The following is a 23,522-nucleotide window of genomic DNA, read 5'->3' as shown; positions in this document are numbered from 1 at the left end:
CATCATTTAAAAATAAATAATTAACAATTGGAATGAAAAATCATCTCTTTTATCATAAATTTTAATATGAAGCTTCTCGTTAAGATATAGATATCAAGATCCAGGAAAAGGCCATGTTCATTTTCAGTATAAGCTGTATTTAAAATCAATTTAGCAGGATAATTCTCTTTAGTGTACATACTGAGGTCGTCATTATTGAGAGCCAATATATCATCCAAATATCTAAGAGTTATATTTTGGAATCAGATGTTATTTCAATGGGTATTTGCTGATTTTAGTAATGAATTGTAACTCATTACAATACAGAAACAGGTGTGCAGTAAGTGGTGCACAGTTAGTCCCTATGGGAATTCCTGTTAACTTGAAGATATGTCACATTAAAAACTTATATTGGAATTTGTCCATTCTGTGCCATATTTGTAGCTTTTAAGATATACTGTGGATTCATTATTATTCGGAGGTGCTGCTAGAATGTTGCAACATAGAAATTGAAAGTTCACAATTGGGAAACTGAAATCATCTCTTTTGTTGTAAAGTTTTCTTTTCAACCGACCCTCATTGTCAATTTTAAGATGTAATTCAAATTTGAGACAGACTTTAACTGTATCTGATGTATCCTTTATCTCATGTTTGAGGGATAAATGTGTCAAACATAGGTCACCAAATTTTGAACTATTTAGTGAGAGAGCATTATTTATATAGCAGTAAGAAAAGTTAAGGGATACTTCTCTAACTTCTTTTATTTCTTCCTAAGAAGTTCTTGTATGAAGTCAGCCTACATCAACATCTACTGTAGTAAAAATAGTAAATATTTGGTATAATAAATTGTATTGTAGGCTGGGGTGGCTCAGAACTTGACCTATGTATGTGGTTGAAGACTATATGTAGACAACATATTTCAGCCCATTACATATTCTCAAATAACATTATTTTGTGGCCAAAATGGAACCAATACAGGCTACCTCATTCTTTTTTGCAAAAAAATGCAAAAGAAGTGACAAAAGTTGTTAGTAGATATAGAAAGATGTGGTGTGAGTGCCAATGGGTTAGGTCAAGATACTTGTTTTCGTAAATACTGCAAAAGACCCAAAAATAGTATCTTTGACTCTCTGCCTTCTTCCTATTTTGCAGGTATAAAAAATATGAAATAGCCAAACTTTGAGACAAATTTATCACTAACAGGGAGTAAGATTAATCCAATATCAACAACTTTTTTTTTGAAGAATTTGAACAAACAAAACTAAAGTTATTATATATTTATTGTTCTATATACATTATTGTACATGTTCATATTTACATATCATGTATAGCAACCATTCATTTCAAACAACTTAGACATGTGATTTGTAAATTTGTAATTTCAAAAAAAAAAAATTTACATAGAATTTTGAAATTTTGTTTGGAAACATTCTGCAATCTAATCAAATAAAGTTGAAATGTACTTTTATATGCATTATTTGCTAGATTTAACTTTTTTCAAATTCAAAAAGTTGTAACTTCAATGGACAGTCATTGTTTTCATGTCCTTATTTCATACAAAATATTATCATACATGTATTTCTTACAGTCTTGTCTATCTTTTTTAATCATTGCTATTTGACAACACACTCCTATGGCACTAAATTATAACAAAACAATGGTTAAAAAATATATAACAAGATGGAATTATGATCATTTGGATACACATAAATGATTTTTACAGTACATAAAACTTACACGGCAGATGAAGACATGAAATAGAGCACCTTTAAAGGGGCTTGTCAAATGTACACTGTATTCTCGTGAGGTAGCACACATTCAAAAATGCTGATTTAAAAAAAAAATACATCTCAAAATACTTATTCCCTAAAAAACTTATAATTCAAAACAAAACATACTAAGTTCTAAAAAATCTTTAAAAAATTCCTCAACAAAATTCTTAACAACCCAATAAAATGACCAGTTAAACTGGACTTGCATTAAGGCAGAGTTTTTCCACAACTTAAAAGATTTGTTTCTTAAACATTTTTATCTACATGACTATAATTTTAACAATCATTAACATATTTATGTAAAACCATACATTAACAAAGAGTTATGAGTATTATATAGCACTAGGATATGTCCATTGAAAGACTTGTTGAACGACTAAGTTCCCTTCTTGGCCTCTTTTGATTTTTCTGTACCGGGTGCCTTTAACTTGTCTTTACTTTCCCCAGTCTTGACAGCATCAGAGGAAACAATGTTAACTAATTTCTGGAAGCAGATTAACCACTGTCTTTTGTCATGCTCGTCAGCTGCTATCAATGTGTGTGACTGGCCTTTATCTTGTTCGCTGAATGACACTCGGAACACATTTTTTACTGCAAAAGAAAAGAAAGAAAATTAAAACATAAATTTTTAACAATTTTATCTATCTAACAAATCTACCAAGGAAGTAGTCTGAACTGTAATTTCATTCAAAATGGTATACAGGTGTCTAATAGCAATGGTAAGCCTTAACTAACATAAGGCAATTATCAGAATAATCAATAAAATTCTGAAATCTGACAATTGACAATTCATTTTCAAATTTTGTTTTCTATGGCCTTGTTTAGCTTACTATAACAGTATTGGTTATGCTCATTGTCAAAGGTCATTTAGTAACCCACAGTTGTTTACATCGTGTCCTTTTTGTCATTTTGTTAAAGTGGTCTCAAAGGCAATCAAACCACCTGTTGTTTTTGGGGAGGTCTTCATCATTTGTGGCTATGACAATTTTTTTAAACCTATCTACATCTCTCATGTAATGTTTTTAGGGAATTTTTTGGGGATTTTTTTTTAACAGTATTCCTTCCTTCCTTGCTTTTTCTCCAATCACAGCAATACATAGTTCTAACTTATTAAACTGATCAACAAATAAACACAAGACCTTAGTTATAATATTCAAATGTTGAGGTAAAAGTCAAAAAATACTTTTTTGTATGAAACATTTCTTGAAATTTTAAAAATTAATCTATCATTTTGTATCCATTATTCAAAAATTGCCAATATAAATGAAAATAAAAATATCTGAATTTATAAAATATGAAAAAGAAATCTTACCTGTTTGTCCTGATCCAAAAGCACTCCTGAATGAACCCATCTTGACTTCCCCATCTTTCAGGTCAGTAACAACCAGCTGGTCTACAGGGATAGGCTGTCTGTACACTTGGAAGGTCTGTTGTCCACTCTGGCTATTGAGTCTTGTCACAACTAACACCTCATCAAACAGGAAAACATGTAGCTTCTGTAAAAATAAATATAAAGAATACATTAATCTAAAATGTTATTTCAAATTGAGAAACAGACTTATTCACAAAAACTTATAATTATAACTTAACCATAATTCAGGTCAACTTGTCTGAAGAACATGTACACCATTCAACGACATCAAATACCAAATGAAATTGTCCTTATACATATTACAACTGAAAAATGTCATATTTTTTATTAAAAAAAATAGAACTTTGAAGTCACAGAAAAAAGATTTTGACGTTAATGAAGCAGATGTATGCAAGGTGAAAATTTCAGACCACAAGGCATTTGTGGTGGTTGCTGTATAATTTAAGCATATCCCTAACCTCATCTTATTCTAATTATATCATAGATTCAGGATTCAAGAATCAATAGTTTATCATATGTATTTTTTTTAATTTCCATGATAATCACACATGATAATAACAAGTAGTAATATGATCTACTTACACTGCCTTTGTTATTCTTCAGGGAACCACTACACACCAAAGTCGTAGAATCTTCTAATGACTGACATGTCTGAAACACAAGACAAATTGTTATACATAGTTGTTATCCATACTAATTATATATACTTGCACCTGATAATTAAATTTTAGAAATGTTGAACTTTCCTTTAATAGGAATACTCTTTTGTTTTCTTACATTTAAATTCCTCAATTAACATAAACTTCAAAGAATAAATATTTTTAAAAACAGTCTTGTATTAAAAAAAAAAAAAAATTTCTTCAATCATGTCTGGTATTTACTAATGATCTCGTTTGAAATAGCCCCTTTAACCATGTTAACCATTGCAAGAGAAAGAAAAAAGAGTCTTAGGAATTTTCTTGATGTAACATGAATAAAACATAATTTTTTGTCAATGGTATTTTTGAGAAAAATTATACATCCATTAATTAATGTTTGTTATTGATCTGACAGTATGCTTGTTGATTTCTTATTATCAGAATCTATTACATCATGCAAATGTTATTATTATTACCTCTTCCTCATAAATGAAGTTGATCTTGGCTCTGAAGTAGTTACACTTGGCTTTACCCATCTCTCTGTCAGCTTCAGCAATCACATTCTCTGCCAACTTAATCTAAAACAAAAATAATAAATACAATATTAAGTATTGAAAATTAATTATACTTTTATGCAAGTGAATCAAACAACTGAATTCAAAGATAAGTTATCTTTTGTTTAAAACACTGTTGGTTTTTGGTTTTTGTTTGTTTTTTGGTTTTTTTTTTTGGGGGGGGGGGGGGGGGGGAATTTACATGTGTTTAATCTTCAGGAAATTTTGATGAACTATAAAATTAACTAAGTTAACTAAACTCTATGAGCGAATTAAAGAAGCTTTCAATCTGAAGAGGACTTCATTTTCTGATAGGAAATTTGATAGATAAAAACATGAGCTGAAAGGCAAGTATTTGCAAAATTTCAATTATCATATAAATGTTTTCGTGTAGAGTCAATAACAAATAAAAGCACAGATGACTTAACACAAGGTGTATGTAAATAATTGAATGGCATAGATTTTAAAACAGAATTAAATTCTTTCAAACTTTTAAAACTTTTTCTCCAGAAAATCCTGTATTTCAATAAAATCTCATAACAAAGAAGAAATTAGCCAATTTATAAGTTCAACTTACAGCTTCTGCCAGATTCTTGTTGTCTTCTTCATCAAGAACAGTTACCTATAGAAATAAAAGTATAAATTCAATGATTTAAATATTTAAATAATTGATAGCAACTAAATACTATTTAAGTTCAGGTTTACAATTGTCTTAAAATTTATTTCTTTATGTTAATATTGTGTTTATAAAATAAAATTACACAATTTGACTATTAAAATGTTTTGTTTAATAATCCTTTTTTTTTCAGAGGTAGAAATATGAAATAATTTTTTTTTATCATATATATGAAAGTTCCACAGTATCTTTTAATAGTCTGTATTTCAACTGAGCAAGTTAACTCAAATCCAAAAATTTCTGGGTTTTTTTTTTTGTTTGTTTGAAATCTACTCAAAACTGGATGTCCAAATTATCAACATTAAATCCTTTTGAACTTTTTTAATACTTAAAGTTTAGTTTGAGCTGATTAGATATGTTGTTTAAATACTTACATATTTCTGGATAGTCTTCATCAGAAGTGGATATTTGACAAACTTCCCTCTAGCACCATCTGTAAAATAAGAATCGTTCTGTTAGTTTATATCAAACTATTAACTAAGTAACCAAATAAAGGCACAAAATGAGACTACTATATCAGACTTCTCCATCTCCAGAAAAAAGTTTTAAATTTAGGCAGAATAAATTTACTCTTCGAGGAGTGAGACTCTATCAGCAAGAATGAGTGAGTTTTCATTTTTTTCAATGACGGAAACCCTTTTCCTTTTCATCTAGAATGGACAATTATTTTTCTAATCTAGGTTTAATGTTTGTACTCATAATAATCAATTCAATACATGTTGTATCTTTAATTTCTCAGAGTGTAACCCATACCTCTTACAATCAATAAATTTATTTCTGTTGACAATCACAACAAAGAAAAACATTTATGTAACATTGAAATATAAAAATAGGTTAGGAAAATCAGTCAGGAAAAATTTTTAGTGGGTCAATAAAAATATTCAATATGAAAATCAATTCCAACAAAAATTTAACGAATAACAATTTAAACAAACATGTGGGTTTTTTTTATTCATGAGATTTTATTCCCATCTGTTCTAATTACATCAGTGAAACTCTGTTGAATGCAGCTGAACATAATAGAGTGTCAATCAATTTACATTATATAAGCTAATATATTTTGACATTAATTTTTGGTTGAAAAAGTCTGAAACTTTTATCATAACAACTATAGAAAACCTTTTTGTTATAGGTCAATTCAACTATAATTTAAATTAAATGACTACAGATTCTTTTACCAAAAATTTCCGAGAAAAAAATTTGAAGGCTTCATATAAAGCTATATATGAAGCCATAGTATAGATCATACATTGTAATTTAACAATTTTCTATTCTAAATTACAAGTTTCCATTTAAAATTGTACACAATCCCTGTCAATCGTTTGCTCAAGCTTATTATTATAAGATTGAAAATGGGAATCTTATCTGAAATTGTAAATTTACCTAATAAAGTCCAAAGGTCAAGTTTCCTGCTGAATGGAGAGTCTTGACACCGTTGTAAGAAATCTTCTACTGCTTCGTCATTCTTCTTCTCGTCTAACAAGGCTTTCCCAAATACTTGATTGGCACAGAAGGATATATAGTGATGTAGATTCGGAACCTATAAACAAAAAAATAATAAATAATTTTCATATTCTTCAATAATTTTTCAAACTATTTACTGCTTTTTATGTAAAATTTGTGTTAATGGCTTATGTAATAGTGACATCTACATTTTATTCATAAAAACATTGACATTTTTTATACACAAGTAACTCTCATTATGATTATGATATTTCCTCAATGGATACTAACTTATAAAATCACTAGATTTTTTTTCATATTTTGTGGTCAGAGATTTCACATTTTATGCATTTCTTTCAAATGTCAAGGAAATGATTAGTTTTACATTTATGCCGTACATTGCCTAATTGAATCTATTGTATTAAAACATAATATCTTACTATTCTTATTATTAAACAATAAAATGACAGTGCTTGTTGTTTAAAAGCACTAATTCACAATCATGCAAATATTCAAGTTTCTTTTAAATTGATAGCCTGCCTCTAACAGTGTGATCTCATGGTCTCTACAATATCTCTTTTCTAACTTACCCATTCTTTGAGCAGCTCTCCAACACACTGTGTTGTACCATCTGGCAACCTCTGGTTCTGAAGTCTGTTACACAAGTCTGAAAAAGCAAATATAATACTTATAGAATATAAATTCAAGATATAACATAGCTACAATTAACAAATAAACTCAATTAAATAAAACAAGGTAAACAAATAACTTGTGTTTAACAGAATACTTTTTGTACAGTTAAAAAGTACCATAATATACTGAAACTGTCCACTTTATAGAAACTAGAGTATCAGACGCCCCGAAAAGTGAAACTATTCACCTTTTCTCTTTTTATACACTTATGCATTTATCAAAATCTAGAACCAGTTTCCGAAGCAGACCAAAGCAGACCCTTGCGTTACTTTGTTTGAAGTATTTTTTCCCAAATACCAATTTTCATTAATCTACAATTATAATAAACCGTACCTTCATGTATTGGAATCAGTTCATCAATAGGACCAAATATCTGCTTCAGTTCACCATCTGACAACAACTGTAGCTTCTTCAGGGAATCATGATAAGTCTACAAGAAATAAAACTTTTAGTTATCATAGAACCATGTGTTGATTTCATTTTAGATGTAGTATAACAATAATGAAGCTTTTGTGCTTAAGATCTCACTGTCACTTTCAGATCAAGAACAGCTTTCTTCCTTTGTTTTTATGATGACAAAGTATATATGTAGGGAGAAGGTGACATGAACTATGCAGTATGAGTTTTACGCATTGTTGAAAGCCGTATGATGAGCTATAGTTGTTTATTACTTTGTCATTTGGTTTCTGATGAAGAGTTGTCTCATTGGCAACCATAGCAATCTTCTTATGTTTATATTTTTTGTTTCATTTTTATATCGTAAATGTTTTTCCATACATTTGTATTATAACTGATCTTAATATTCAGGTAAGCAATCTTAAATCTCTTCTGATCATTTTAAAATGTTTAACAATAAATTAGAGTAAGAAGAACATTTTTATTCTTTGTCCTCTTCAACAAATTAATCACATAACATGTAATGGTTAATTGCATGTTCATTGTGATGTAATCTTACCTTCTTAACAATGATGAGGTCCTCTACCAGATCATTTTCACTTTGATATAGCTCGTAAATTGCCTAAAAAGAAGAAAAAGTTTGAATGATAACATTGCCAAAACTGTTCACATGTGTCTCATTAAGATCTATCAATTATTCCCCATGTTCCTACAAATGGTATGTCAGTTCTCATGTTCACAGATAAATTACTACCTGTATACATACTGTGTGTGGTAAAATTTGTGTAAAGGACAAATTATACCATTAGTCTCCCTACATATTTTATAAAAACTCAAGTTTCATTTTCAATTTTCAAATATCAGTAGTTGCTGTTATATAAACAAGTAATGTGCAAAAGCTGCACTAAAACAACTCAGTGTAAGACAAGAAAGAAAGTTCAAAGAAATTTAATTACTGATTTCTATATACAAGCATCTGTCATTTGTTATGCAACTGACGTTTAAATATGTTGTGATGTCATTCTCATCAGTGAAAACCTAAAAACGTCTTTAGACAAAATAATCATGATATTTCATTACCTAATAAAACTGGTTAAGGATGTACTTAGGTGAGGTTAGGTGAAAATTAATAAATTAAGAAGTTAAAATTGATACTATAAGCTGGTAGAGCATCAATTAAGGATAAAAATAAGCTAAAAATATTGATAGGTCATGGACCTCCTTTTCGAGATATTTGAGATTTAAAATATGGCGGGAAAAGGCTGACTCGGACTTTTACCTTATATTTGCATTGGTATGATTAGGTCTCAAAACAAAAGAAAGAAAATTAAGAATCTTCTAAAATTTTGGTAAATGACCTTTCATGAGCTATTAAGACTTATATGAAAAAATAAATGGGTGTTATGGGGCAAAATATTTTACATTGTATTGTATGGAAAAACACCAAGGAGTCCGAACATTTGACACAAATTCCAAAACCTCACCTAAGTACATCCTTAAGTAATTAACAAATCTCTTTAATTCATACCTCTTGTCTTTTGATGTCTCTGTGACTAAGTTCTGTTGGAAGGTTGCCAACAGTTGTACATATCATGTCACTCCAGGTCCGACTAAGTCTTCTCTTTGCTGGGGAAGGTTGAGGTGCTTTGTAGGGCGTGACATTGACCTTGTTTGCTGGTGATGGTGGAACCTTGAAACTGATGGAACGCTGAAAAGAGTAAAATATAAACAATTATAACTAATTTGGGAATATGCTAAAAAAAAAAAAACACTCATCAGAAATACCAGGTTTATAATTTAGTATGCCAGCCAATTTTTGGGTCTATAAAAGACTCATCTGTGAGGCTTGAATCAAAACTTCAAATGGTCATATAAAGTATGAAGATATTGATAAACATTGAGAAAGATGATATTTAAAAAGTTTTTTCCAAATAAGGCTTATTTAATCTATATTGCTGATATATGATTTTGATGAACGTTTGTTAAAGCAAATATATATAGCATTCAACTTTGAAAATGAACAGTATAAAGTACTGGTTTAGACTATAAGATTTTTTGAGCCATTGTTTAAACATAAGAATTGCAAATAACTTATCAAACTGAATCTCAAGCATGAAGTATTGGTTTAGTCAATAAAGTTTCCAGAATTTTGCAGTACATTTACTATCAAAAACTCTCACACTGTGTTGTTGATCTATGGTGAATCAATAATAAACCACAAAAATGGCAGAGAAACTCATCCATCAAAGGTAATCAAAATTATTCAAGTATTTGTAGGTCATATTGACACATGGTGTACTTAACCCACAACAAATTTTTGAAGACTACATTTGATTATGTGTAAAACATTATTAAGAATACAGGACAATCTTTTAATGGTGTTTAAAAGAATTTTTTCAAGATAATGCCCCATGGATATACATGATATAATATTTTACATATAAGGTTACATTCAGTTAATATAATCTGGTTCAAAAAACAAACACACAATAAATTTTTGAATAAGTAACCATTTGGAATAGCATATTTTTTAATATTTGAACATTTTGATACAAAAAAAAACACAATCCATGGACCATCCAAATTTCTAAGAACTTTAGTACATAAACAAAAATTATTTTTGGGAGGGTTTTGCACTAAGCCAAGAAACAAACATTGATGTTAAATTAATAAAATTTCTCCATACAACTATTGTTTCCTATGAGTTAATCTTCAAGTGTTTATATTCAACTCTTAGTTTACTTCAATACAAAGAGAAACAAGAATAACAAGATATAAAACGTATGTATACAATGTATGTTTTTTAAGAAAGTGTTAACTTTAAATAAATGTTTACAGAAGTAAAGCCAACATAAGAAAACAGTCTCTTATGCTAATGTCATTTCTGTATAATTAAAAGTCAATGTTTGGAGTAAAAGTTGCTTTATCACATGTTTATGAATCATGCTTGATGAAATGAGAAATTCAACAGTTTCTATGATTATACACAGGGGTATGGTATGTACAAATGGCTTCATCAATTACATCACTAAAACTGATGCTTTATTTTCAAGTGTTTTCAAACACACATTGTTGTAACACTCCAATATGTAAGTTTTTTTAAATTCATGCATGACTTTGCATAAATATGTATTGCCAAAAAAGCAAGGATTTTGTCACAAGGACTAAACCCATCTTTCATGTTTTTTTAAGTATTTCTAAAATAATCAAAACTGGCCTAGCGTGCAAGAGAAATTCTGTGGTATTTTTAAAGCTTGAATCTTTTGGTCAAAGGGGAATAATTCCCTTCACAATCCCTTGAAAGCTATCTATTCACCCAATTTTGAGATTTCCATCAGTTTTAGTCGCCCCCATTTATGATGATTGAGATTACACAAAAATATAGAAATCAAGTTTGCATTTTTATTACATAGTAATTTAAGGTGACTTATTCTGGCAAATAAAATAATCTTACTACCTTTTCACAAATGATGTATATCAAAGTTACATAGATCTGGAAGCATTGAAAAACTTTTAAAAATAGACTGGGTTAAAAATAAAAAGTTTGTGAGTATTCTGAAATACCATGGTAACCATTTTACACAATGTAGAATTTCTGTCAATTGATTGCTAACAATAGACCAATAAACTTTTATTTCAGCATTTAAAAATTTATTGCTACCTTGAACCTTCCCGATAACTGTTATAGTCTGAGATTATATTTCATTTACATATGCAATACACAATTAGTGTTATCTAAGAGCAGATTTGAAGAAGAAAAAAATCTGATTTGCTGCTGATGTGTTTTTAATTTCTTATATAATTTGCCAACTGTAATTTTTATAGAAAGTTGATCACCCAATATTATTATGTAATTATATAATGCATGTAATTCATTTTATATACAATATCTTTATAATTACCAAATTATAAAATCGTGAAACTTAAGTTATCTTTTTTTTTATTGTTATTTGCACTCTTAACAGGCTAAAAATAAATATCATAAACAAAAATATATACTGAAGGTCATTACCCCTTATAGTGATTCAAATTTATAAGATGTATTACCAACCAGTAGTTACATGTTACACATCTTATGCCAAGGGGTGTTTATCATTCAAACTTCTCCATGGGAAAGACATTCAATAATCATACATGTAATTGTTTTTCAGCCAAAATAACTAAGTTATCACATCTCTGTCAAAACTAAAAAGTTTTATGGATCTTTACTCCTGATCAGTTTCATTATTTCTAATTTAATCTTTTAGCTCAATGAAATATTTTTTTAATTTCATCAATTTTGTAAACTGTATCTTAAATTCATGTTTTCTATGTCTTATCTTGTTTACTAAATGTTTAGATTAAGATTTGGTTTTTTAGTGAACTAGACAGACACAGATTTTGAAAACATAAATCTTCAAACTTTAAATATTATATATCTTTTAATTTTGAAGATATATCCTAGTACATGTATTAATTTTTAAATTTCAAACTGAAACCTGAAATACACAATGATTTTTATTTCATACCTTTAAAAGTCAGTTACAAAATATTAGATTTCAATGAAAAAAAATCATATATCATCTAAATTAGGTTGAAATTCATAAAAGTAAAATGCTTTTTAATTGTTGAATGGATTACTCTCTTACACCATGCAATGACATGTACTAGGAAATATTATCTTTTTCCAAAGTATATTCAAGATTTTTTTTCTTTCGTTATTTGATGTTATCAAGCTTGCTCTTGTTACTAAAAATCATCTTAATTATAGAAACTTTTTTAGTAAAGGTTAAGTAATTTTTTTTCTTATTTGAACATATTTTTTGTTTGAACTCTCAAGTTTAGAAAGTATTAAATGATATTTTACACAAACTTGCAGTTATTCTTATCTTATATGTGGCACTCCTCAAACATGTTTTTATCATGACTATGTGAGTGACATTTTTTTCTCCTTATAACAGATTACATCAAATAAAATGTAATGAAAGGTTATGTCAAACAAATGAGAGAAAAAATAGATACAAACTAATTAGTTACATGCAAAAACACCAGTCTAAGTAAAAGCTAAAAGACCATGCATTACACCCCCCCCCCCTTTTTTAAATTAAAATCGACTTACCTGGAATGTTTCTGAACCCTTTTTGGCCGACTTGGAGGGAGAAAGCAGGTTGGCAATTGAAGATACCCTCAGTAATGATTTACGACTCTTTTTCTGCAAGACAATAAAACACATGTGAAAATCGTCATTTATCCATAACTAGGGCTAATTATAAATCTCATATGTACAACCAATCTGATCAGATGAAAGGATAACGATGTTATTAACATGTCATGTTTGCTTTAATCCCCTGGTACTTGGTAAAACAGTTGTTATATATAACAGTGATGCAGTGCATTTCAGATCAATATCTATTTTATTAATACAGCACCATCAAGAATTTACAAGTATGCAGAGAAAAACCTTAAATATTGATTTGGCATTTATAATAGCAGTAATACTGCAAACTTATTTATTGATAATCAAAAGTCTGGGTCTGAAGATTGATTTGTTACTTCGTGGGTCCCATTCAAGGAAACTGGTTTGTGTGAATCATCAAGCAAATACTATTTTGTAGTAAAACAATCATTTGAAAATAAATTTTAATCTTCATGCTATTCATAATCAGATATTAAGATCATTGATTGTGTAAATAAAGCAATAAAATTGAAGATTTAGACAATTAAAAAAATATTTAAATATTTACACTTATTTGAAATGTTCTTGTCCTGAATTTGTATGAAATATTGGCCACAGGACATTAAAGCAACAATTAATATTCTAACAATTAAGATTATTGATTAAGTAAAAAAAGCAATAAAATAAAGGATTTAGGCAATTTAAAATAATCTTAGGGAGTTAACACTTAATGCATGTACTTGATAGGAATTTAAGTCAAATAGTTTCCACTGGACATTCATCAAACAATGTAAACTAACACATTCTTTCTTACAACTTTTTTCTTACACAAAAAAGAAATTATAAAAAGTTAATAAACATTACCTGGTAGGGATTAAAATCCAATAAACAATATTTTGCACTACAAGATGCTTGAACAACAAATTGTTTACAGAAGAGTATTCTGTTTTTTAAATCAGCTGTTTCCATAACATATAGGCCCAAAAATCCTTCATATCTTTCACATGACTAAGACATTAAAGTAGTAAGTAAATTGACATGAAGGTATACATGAGTCACATGTTTTACCTATAAATACAGGTATTTCGATCTTTATACCTACTATCAAAAAGCAATTTGTTTATTGTTTTAATCTTGTGGGAGGATTATACCTTTAAAATGATATTTATTCTAATTGTGTTGATAGGTGCAAACTAATACATTACATAAACAATTAACATCCTTTTCTTGTTAGAAGAAAACACTTAATAAGTATTACATAACAATTTCTGGCTTTAAACTAGCATTTATCCGTCAGACAAAAAAACTTAATAAGTGTCTGTTCTGTGTAATTGAAAAATATTCCTTCTGACAAACAACAATTAATTAACCATTGAGTCTGCAAGAAACATGTTGCTTTTTAATTAGAAACATATTTATTTATTTACCAATGCGGGCAATGCAACACTTTTTTGTCAATGGTGTAATAAATATTGACGTTTGTCTTTCCTCTTTACCAAGGTCTTTAACGCCCTTGTCATTATCAGTAACAGCTATAGGCATTTAGAAAACAATCAACCAAATTTTATCATTATAGATTACAGTGTATTATCTTTTTTATACACTGAGTACGTTGAGAGCATTTTATAATTTTTTTTCTTTATTTTCTCAAAATATATTGTTAAAATTATTCTTTCACTTTTCTTAGGTTATATGGTAGAGTTACTCCTTATTTAAACTTGTTTAAAAGTCTATTACGGAAATATATATATATTGACAAAATTAATTCATGGGAGAGTGACTTTGGGTTGTTTTTTTTACAATTTTTATTTTTTTTATTGCCTGATAAGTAAAACTTCATAAAATATTTTATTCTGACATGTAGCATTTGACAAATACAGAAATTATTAAAATAACTCAATCTTAATAAGATCCTAATTAAAAAATAAAACCAGCATGATTTTAGATTTATAAAATTTATGAGTTATCTCCCATTGTTCACATTATTTTTTTCCAAATAATTGAGAAAATTCATTGTTTCAAATATGCTTAATAAATAAAACATATTCCTACCTTGACTGTTACATCTAAACTCTGTACACTTATAGTGTCTTCATCTACATTCTTTCTCTTTCTTTTACGCTGTAAAGAAAATAGTTAACTTATTATTACCACAGTAATCTACCTAAGAAGAGAAGTCTGCCTAGTATGCTTCTTTATAAAACAGGTAGTTGTTGAGTAAATCATGGTATATATATATTTATATAATTAAGTCTTCCCTTACTGTCATCTTGCTCTAGTAATATTGAGCAATATTTATTTATGTGTCATGTTCTATTAATTACTACTAGAATTTTGGCACTGATAGTATCATGATCTTTGACATACAAACACACTTATTCCTACATTGTGTACTTTTAAAAAAATATCCCACTTTTTGTTTTCCCCTTTAATATAAATTTGACAAACATATCAGTATATATCCATGTTTGGAATAATCCTTTTTATCCTTTTTTTATGTCCCAAATGCTAATAAGAAACAGAGTTTTCCCTGGATGGAGATAAAACTAATTTGACATCTTAAATTCCAAGCTTACAAATATCAAATCAAAATCAACTAATTTTTTCCATATAAATAAAAAAACATGATCTGCGACAAACATAACTTATATATACACACAAAAATAAACAATACAATATTAAAATACATGTAGCAGTTCAAATTATTGTTTTGGGTTATAAACAACTATAAATATACTTACCAGTACAGGAAAGTCAAAACTTGCTAGACCAATAATAGAATGTCTTCTGGAACTCTTCACATCTTTAATTTCTGGTATTCTGTAAACAAACAAATATTCTTACATCAATATTTTGTTATAATTATTGATTGAACATATATGAAAAAGGTGAAAAATTAATAGGATTTTTTCTTCTTTTTTTACATATTTTTCTAGTCAAGTTAGTTAAAAAAAAAAATATGAATATATTCATTTTAATTTAATAAGTAGTCAACAACGTTGTTTTATGAAAATTTCATATATTTTCACTTCAAGATGATAAATGAACTACTACATTTACATAAATGCGTTTAGGAGTAGGTTATACATGTATAATGAACAATTATAAATATTTCCCCTTTCAGAATGGATACAAAATATTCCTTAATATCCTTGTAAGAGTCAACACACCTAAATTGCACTTTAAGAATTAATATATAATAGTCTTAAATATCCTCTTAAAGAATTAATACAAAATATTCCTCAATATCCTCTTTAAGAATGAATATAAAATATTCCTCAATATCCTTATGAGTGTAAAATAACCTACTCTTCCATATTAAAAGGATCTCTTTGTAATATATCACATGTAAATATCTCAGGACTTCCAGGACTGAATGAGGCATAGGGTGGAGGAGAAGCCATTTAGAGTATATAATTGTTTTGACAGCTCTTTTACTCAAGATGTCTTATATAAACTCTCTATTATCTTTTTACAAGATCAAAGTATTATTAAAATGCTTGTCACATCTGTTTGGGCTTGGACACACCCACTTAAAACAAACACTTCCCTAATTATGTGATGACATTTAACCTTTGGCAAAAAGGATTAACACCTAATTATTTCTTATTTAATCAATTATAAATAATACTAACAAAAGAATAGGTAATTGGCTTGGTTAATTGTCACTTTTGTTCATAATTAAAAACTTTCAATAAAATAATATTATCTCAAAATCTGACAATAACAACTTAAGGCATACAATGATATGTCAATAAAAAGTAAAGAAATAACAATAAACTATTAACATGTCTTTATAATAATATTATTAGTAAACAAACAAAAAATAATGAACAAAGAAACTTTAGATATGAGGGAATGGCTTGAAAAAATATCACAGAACTAAATAAAATCATTACATTCGAAAAAGGTGTACATTGTTCATGATGTTTATAACAATAGGCCAACTTTATTTATTTTTCAATGAAAAAAAATAAACAAGAATGCACCATAATGCAATATATGTATAGTCTTTTTAGAATTCTTATAAGGATAATATAATCACTCTATGGATCAGGATGTTACTGTCATTGACTGTTGCAGATAAAAACAACAGATTCCTGATGAAATACAACTCCAGTAAAAAGTAAGTATAATTTGGTAAAGTCTGTATACATGTTTATATGTCATGTATGTGTGATTCTCCAATGTTAAAATAGAGAAAAAAAAAAAAAACTTTTTATATATATAATTATATATAAACGGTCTTCTGATTTAAACATTGTGGTATAAATCAAACTTTATTATAAAGCTGGAAATTTAAATAGTTGATTTTAAAGTAACACATTTTTTTCTAGTTAATTTTAATCTTCATAATCATAGCTTTTAAAAGCAACAAAACCAGTATACCTCCCGTCTATGGAAATAATTTGTATTCAATTGTTATTTAAAAATCATACTCTGGCTTTCAGTTTGAAGATAAGTTTTCTAGATTGAGGGATTGAAGTTAAAATTTTGGTATTGTAGCCCACATCCTAAATTTTGTAGTCCACATATAATTTCTTAAACATTGTACAAGAAAAACAGAAATTTAAGTAGCCCACACCAAATTTAAGGGGTCATTCACAAATGGGCCCCTGCTAATTTCAAACCCTGTAGAAAGTCCTATACCCAGTCAGCTTAGTATGCAAGAAAAGTTCAACTGTTGTCATATTCATCCTAGACTTGAATATTTGCACAGAAACAAAACAAAAAGCCTAAATTTCCCACTTCATATGATATAGTTCAAAAAAATTATAATGATGACGTATTCTCCGGGGATCCAAATGCTATAGAATTTCTTAACATAATAATATTATACCAGAACTACAAAACAAGTGACATTTCTCATTATAGATAATTTAAAATGAATTAATTCAAAACATCCTAGTCTATCAGATAAACTTGTATTACTAAAAAGGTTAAAAAAAAACTTTATTCGTTAATTACTTATACATGCATTCAAGATGACAAAAAAATTAGAACTTTTACCTGAAATAACCTTGTTTTTGTGGTAATCAAAATATGGACAAGTGGAAAATTTATTGTACAAAAGCTTGAGGGAATGTGATAAAGTATGTCAAACAAGATGAACCTATAAACTGACTCTAGGCACTACATTTGAAAATAAACTGAGAGAAAAAATATATCAAAAGAATGGAGACAGGAAAACACATATGATACTAACTTCAAATCGTAACAGGAAAGCACATCCTAAATTTTATGGAGATGTTGTTTACTGAGCCCAGAAATTAAGACCCAACATTAGGTAAACTTATCAATCCTTTTAACAAATACCACATGTATGGCCATCCTGTCCTGCATCATTTGAAGAACTGTCAAAACAAGGGTTTCCCTTGTTTTGAAAACATGACTTACATAAAATGTTTAGGGTGAAACAACACTTATTGAAGATTTCATGAAATTAATCACAATATTATTCGATTTATGGTTTTATGAGATTAACAAAGTGAAGCCAAAGTCTTAGGCTAATAACTTTAAGTGCATGGATACATGTATACCAGATGCAGAGTGCACTGCATACATTTTGTACATCTAGTGTTTTATCTTGAACTGCGCGCAAAAAGGGCACATATGTAAACTAGTAAGCTACACAATATTCAGTATTTCTCATCAAAAAGATATATTTATATAAATGATTTCACAAAGTTGAGCCGGTACCAGGGGTCGAAATTAGCGCTAGTCCGGTAGCCTGGGACTAGTAAAATTTGCGTCGGACCAGTAGATTTTGTCAGATGGTGGTCCAGCGGACCAGTAGAAATTTATCGATAAAAATCACTGATTGCATCGTATCTCCGTTTGTTTACAAAACAATTTACCTGTGAAATCAATTACACGGTACTGGGGGGTATTACAAATGATCAAGTTAATATCTCGGGTGAGCGTCCTTCACAACAATATAAAATGAGAATAAAGACTATTCCTTTGTCTAACTTATGTAAACGAAAGCATCAAAATAAAATTAAATATCTGTCATTTATATTAGTGTTTGTCAAATTAATGTCATTTTTGCAGGACCAGTAGATTTGGAGCCGGACCAGTAGAGTTTTCAGTCCACTGGTCCGGCTGGCCAGTACACAAAAAAGCTTAAATTCGACCCCTGGCCGGTACATAATTTAATGATATAAGTATAACAGTCCCAGAGTTAAGCAACTTTAATAAATATTAAAATTGAAACAATCGTTACAGTCTGCACAAAAACTTTTTCAACTAGTCAGAATAATTCTGTCTACTAGTCCGAAGACCAATATTCCAACATTTTTTCTTATAGGCCCAAAAAAAGTTTTGCAATAACTTACTAGTTCATATAAAATTTCACTAGTACTAGTCTGGGGCATTGGACTAGTGGCTAACCGTGCAGACTGTGATATTACAGCATGTACAATGCATATACATTGAAAAATGTACATTAATCAAATTGATCTAACCAAAGTCTGTCAGCTGTGCCATTCATGAATTATTTTTCTGGTCATAAGAATCCTGATTTCGTTTCCCAGACTCTGAACCCTACTTTTTACCTCATACAAATATTTTCAAGAAAATTTACAAATATGTTTTGCACGCAATTAGTAAGTAACATGATATTATGACGTTTTTAAAGCAATAAATAGATTAATAATTCATTTCAGGCAATTTTCATCATGTTCTAATGAAGTACAATCAGGGTCTGTTCCCCCTGATTCCGGTTGACCCTACATGCCCTAGTACCTGTTCGCCCTGATTTTTATTTTTTAGTATAGTGTTGCGTTGTGTGTATATAATTGAATATGTTGAAGTCAGTCTACAATTTTGCTGAATATTTACGATGTATTATGTTGTCTATAGCCAGCTGCTACTAGTGTATAAGTTTCTGTACATTTCAGGACTACAAGGTATTGAGGACGAAGTTTGTATCTGTATGTAATTACGTTACTAGGAAATAAGTTTTTGTGAATTTCAGCACTACATTGTATTTTTAAATGTAAAACAACTGAAGACTAAATTATTTGTATGTAATTACATATTAATGTTGAAGTCTGTTTACATTCACTGAATATTTATTTATAATTTATTCTGTGTTACTGGAAATAAGTTTCTCGGAATTTCAGCACTACATTGTATTTTTAAATGTAAAACAACTGAAGAGTAAGTTATTATGTTGTCTTGCTGCTACGAGGATAAGTTTCTGTGAATTCAAAGACTACATGTCTTTGACATAAAACAACCAAAGACCAAGTTAATTTTATATTTAACTTTATTGATACATTTTAACAATATAAAAATATTCAGTAACAATTATGCAAAAATGCAGCGGTTCCATAATCCACTTCCATATATAACAAATTTGTCAAAACACACTTTCATGAGATAAAAGAAGCAAAGCTGCGAAAATAATTTCCCTTTCATGCCTAACAATTTGTACATCAGTGATTTTACCCATTCAAGCTGACTATTTTATTTGAGAAAAATGTTATTTTCATTATTAATCCATCAAAGACAATTCATGTACCAATCAGTGATATCAAAGTCCCCTATAACAGTAGAAAAATCAATAAAAAAATTTAAAAATAAAAATCGGGAAAATTTCATTGTACTAATGAACTTATAAGGCCAAATAAAAATATATGTGTGGTTCCAGTAACCCTACCATCCCTACTTATTATGCTTAAAAATATCCTACCCTAAAGATTTTATTGTCATTTTTCATTAAGCACTGTTAAAGTCAGAATGTTGCTCCCATAGACTCAATGTAAAAAAAAAACATAAAATAAAAAAAAATCCCTACCTACCTACCCTTACTTTTTTTCAGATGTAACTGGAACCACACATACTTTTTTATTTGGCCTAATCGTTCAATTTTTTTTTCTCACTTTTTTTAATTCCCGCATTTGCGCTGAAATCTACTTCCTTCTTCTAGTCTCCTTATGAGACTTTGAGTAGTCTAGTAAAATATAGGAACTCAAGGAACACAATACCAATGTTTCATTTTTAATAATTCTTTGTTTTTGATATGAATAAACATTACCTGATGCATTGCGTTTCTTTGTCTACATTGAACATGACGTCATTACTTAAAGAACGTCACAACAGAACCAAAATCAGAAACGTTACCGTATTTTTTTTTATTTTTTTTTAACAAAATATATGTGAGTTTATACCAAAAAAAATAATTCATACTAATTTCGTCCCCATTCACAGGTAATGCCTGCCTCATATTAAAATAAAGTGTAACAATGCAACCAAGAATTTTATTTAATTAATATAAATTTTGCAAATATTCTGTATTAAACTTTTAATAGATATATATACATAAATTTTAATATATATTTCGTTCATTAATGTAACATATAAATATCATAAATGAAAATAGGGCGAACGGATTATCAGGGCGAAACAAACCCAGTGCGAACGAACCTAGGGCGAATGATCCCAATTCAGTACAATGTAACACACTTATTTTCAATACCGAAATTAAGAAAGATTGATGTATGCTCTTGAGTCTCATGGAAGTGATAACACTTTCTTCATTGAATTATAACATGCTACCAACTTTAGTCAATGCTTGTTGCATTCGATCAGCTAAAAACATCATACCGTGACACGATCTCAATCCAAATCTAAAGGGCACATGCTGACATGGCGTCAATTTTTTTCTCACCATGCTATTTTTTTTTAGATAAAACACTTACACTGCTTTTATTTACTTTGCTATTTATATGTACTTTGGAAAGACAATTTTGATTTTATTAATTCAATTCATCATTTATAGAGACTTTTAGAGTTGATGGTTGGACAAGTTCAAATTCTAACTCAGTAACGGTATTAGGTCTGTTCAATATACTTTGGCACCTCACATGTTCGCCCCCTACACGTTCCCGCCCAATTTGTATTAGAATTTCATTGAATAATTAGATATTTTTTTATGTATATTTACCAAATAGTTTTATTTTCTTGAATGAAATTGGAGAAATTATCACATTTTTTTTTTAATTTGATGATTTTAAAACTATTAAATGTTAATTATGTATGATTACTGCTAATTGGTATTTATACACAGCCTAATTGGGTGTTATTTTTTAGTGTTTATAAAATATCATGATTTTTGTTTTAAGTCTTTTAACTTTGCATTGATGTAAATAACCGCATATATTTAGCTTGGTATGACTAAATCTTTGAAGATTTTAAATTAAAAAAAAACATAAACTATAATTGTTTTTAACAGCTTGTCTCCTTTGATCTCATGTGTGAGGGGGGGTAGGACCTTTATCGGGACTCCAGGATCAGGTGTTTTTAAGCTCAGGATTTTGAGATTGACCCTTTCGGGATCCGGGAATTCTTTTTTCTAATTTCAGGACTTCAGGGATTTAGATTTTTTAAAATAGGGACCTGGGGATTTCATGTTTTTAAGCTCCGGATTTCAGGATCAGGACCTCTCCTACCCCCCCCCCCCCCCCCCCTTTATTTGTGTTTGGACAAGTATGACAATATGACTTTATTTATTGCAATACACTTCCCAAAACTAGTTTACAAATTATTAAACACAAAACTAATAAAATTTTGACTCGATCATTATTATTTTTTCTGCAAAAGAAAGATTTAAATATACAATGACATTATGTACGATTTGTATTTCATAGTAAAAAATGATAGTATAAATAAAATTTGGGCGCTAACGTCTAGGGTGCGAACGGACTTTGGAGGTTAATGTGTAGGGTGCGAACGTGAAAGGGGGCGAACATAAATGGGTGCGAACCTGATTGGGCGCGAATGGATCCAGTTTCCTCAGTAACTGCCTGTGTCAAGAGATTTTCAAATTTGACCAGGGTTTTGGTATGCGCTAACCTGTTAACTGCCTTCAGGGCTGTCCTTTTAACTTTGTGTGTTCCTGTACTAAAGGGTTAGGATTCTTTTAATTTAAGTCATGAATAGGATTTTACAAGGCTGTCTTGATTTGATAAGGGACGAAATGAATAATTTGGGACCCCTGTAAAGTAAAATTATAATAAAAATCGACACTGCCCAAAAAAGAATAACTGGAGTTTGACATATGCTTAAGTTGTAAAATTTACTTGAAAAGGTTTTCGTCTTTGTTTTCTTTCGCTGGCATTGTAGGATACAGGATTTATGCATTTACAAAGTAATAAAAACAATAAACAGTCTTTGAATATGGCGGCTTTGAACCGGAAACAGTTAAAGCCAATCAAATCGCACGATTTAAAATTACTCCATCCAATATTATTGCTAAAATTCGAATGACACGTTCGTGATCTGCCCTTCATTTCGGCAATCAGCAAAAATTCAAAAAGTTTATCAAAAGTAAACTTCATGTTTTTTGTAACATCATGTTGACCTGAAATTTCAATGATTATCTAAAACTTTTATATATCACGGTTACAGGCATTTTCTAAAAGGCATTTTGTAAAATGACTGAAAAATTTAGGCATTTTGGAAATGCCTGCAAGTCTCATGCATTTTATATATTGATTGATATTTTAAAGTAATTCTACAAAACCACTGCAAAAATTAATAGGCATTTTACAAAACGCCTGAAATTATTTTAAAGAAAGAAATGTTCATAGCTAATAAGCCATTGAAAGTATTGAATAACAGAGCTATTTTACCTATAATGATAATTCTAGTAACTAATTTTAACTCTTACATTTTTAAGGGTTTTAATTATAAAAAAAAATGTATACTGAATTGAAATTCACACATGCTCTCATCTCAAAAATTGTTAACAACTAGACAAAGCCTGGTATGGTGAAACCAATGCTATAGATTAGGACCTGGACAGGGTATTGGGAGCATGGGAGAGAGGGGGCGGG

The 23,522-nt window shown here is 29.1% G+C and overlaps 1 protein-coding gene across 2 annotated transcripts; it reads right to left on the bottom strand.

Annotated features, from left to right (window-relative positions):
* Window positions 1-1,241: 1,241 nt before the first annotated feature.
* Window positions 1,242-22,909, bottom strand: LOC139482539 (rho guanine nucleotide exchange factor 3-like). 2 transcript variants are annotated; one of them, XM_071266455.1, is made up of 15 exons: window positions 22,767-22,909; window positions 15,420-15,498; window positions 14,731-14,799; window positions 12,622-12,714; window positions 9,052-9,231; window positions 8,083-8,145; window positions 7,461-7,557; window positions 7,025-7,101; window positions 6,375-6,531; window positions 5,366-5,424; window positions 4,893-4,937; window positions 4,238-4,339; window positions 3,706-3,774; window positions 3,064-3,247; window positions 1,242-2,342 (listed from the first exon to the last, which is right to left on the bottom strand). In XM_071266455.1, exons 1-15 carry the CDS (start codon window positions 22,802-22,804, stop codon window positions 2,128-2,130), a joined length of 1,527 nt encoding a protein of 508 aa, XP_071122556.1. In that variant the 5' UTR covers window positions 22,805-22,909; the 3' UTR covers window positions 1,242-2,127. The 2 variants fall into 2 exon arrangements, with proteins under 2 accessions (XP_071122556.1, XP_071122563.1); XM_071266462.1 differs by lacking the exons at window positions 14,731-14,799; window positions 15,420-15,498; window positions 22,767-22,909 and adding an exon at window positions 13,543-13,784.
* Window positions 22,910-23,522: the final 613 nt, after the last annotated feature.

Source organism: Mytilus edulis, chromosome 1 (genome assembly GCF_963676685.1).
Source record: "Mytilus edulis chromosome 1, xbMytEdul2.2, whole genome shotgun sequence".
Classification (NCBI taxonomy): domain Eukaryota; kingdom Metazoa; phylum Mollusca; class Bivalvia; order Mytilida; family Mytilidae; genus Mytilus; species Mytilus edulis.
The sequence above is the reverse complement of the archived record's forward strand: the minus strand, read 5'-3'. Positions and strand labels throughout refer to the sequence as shown.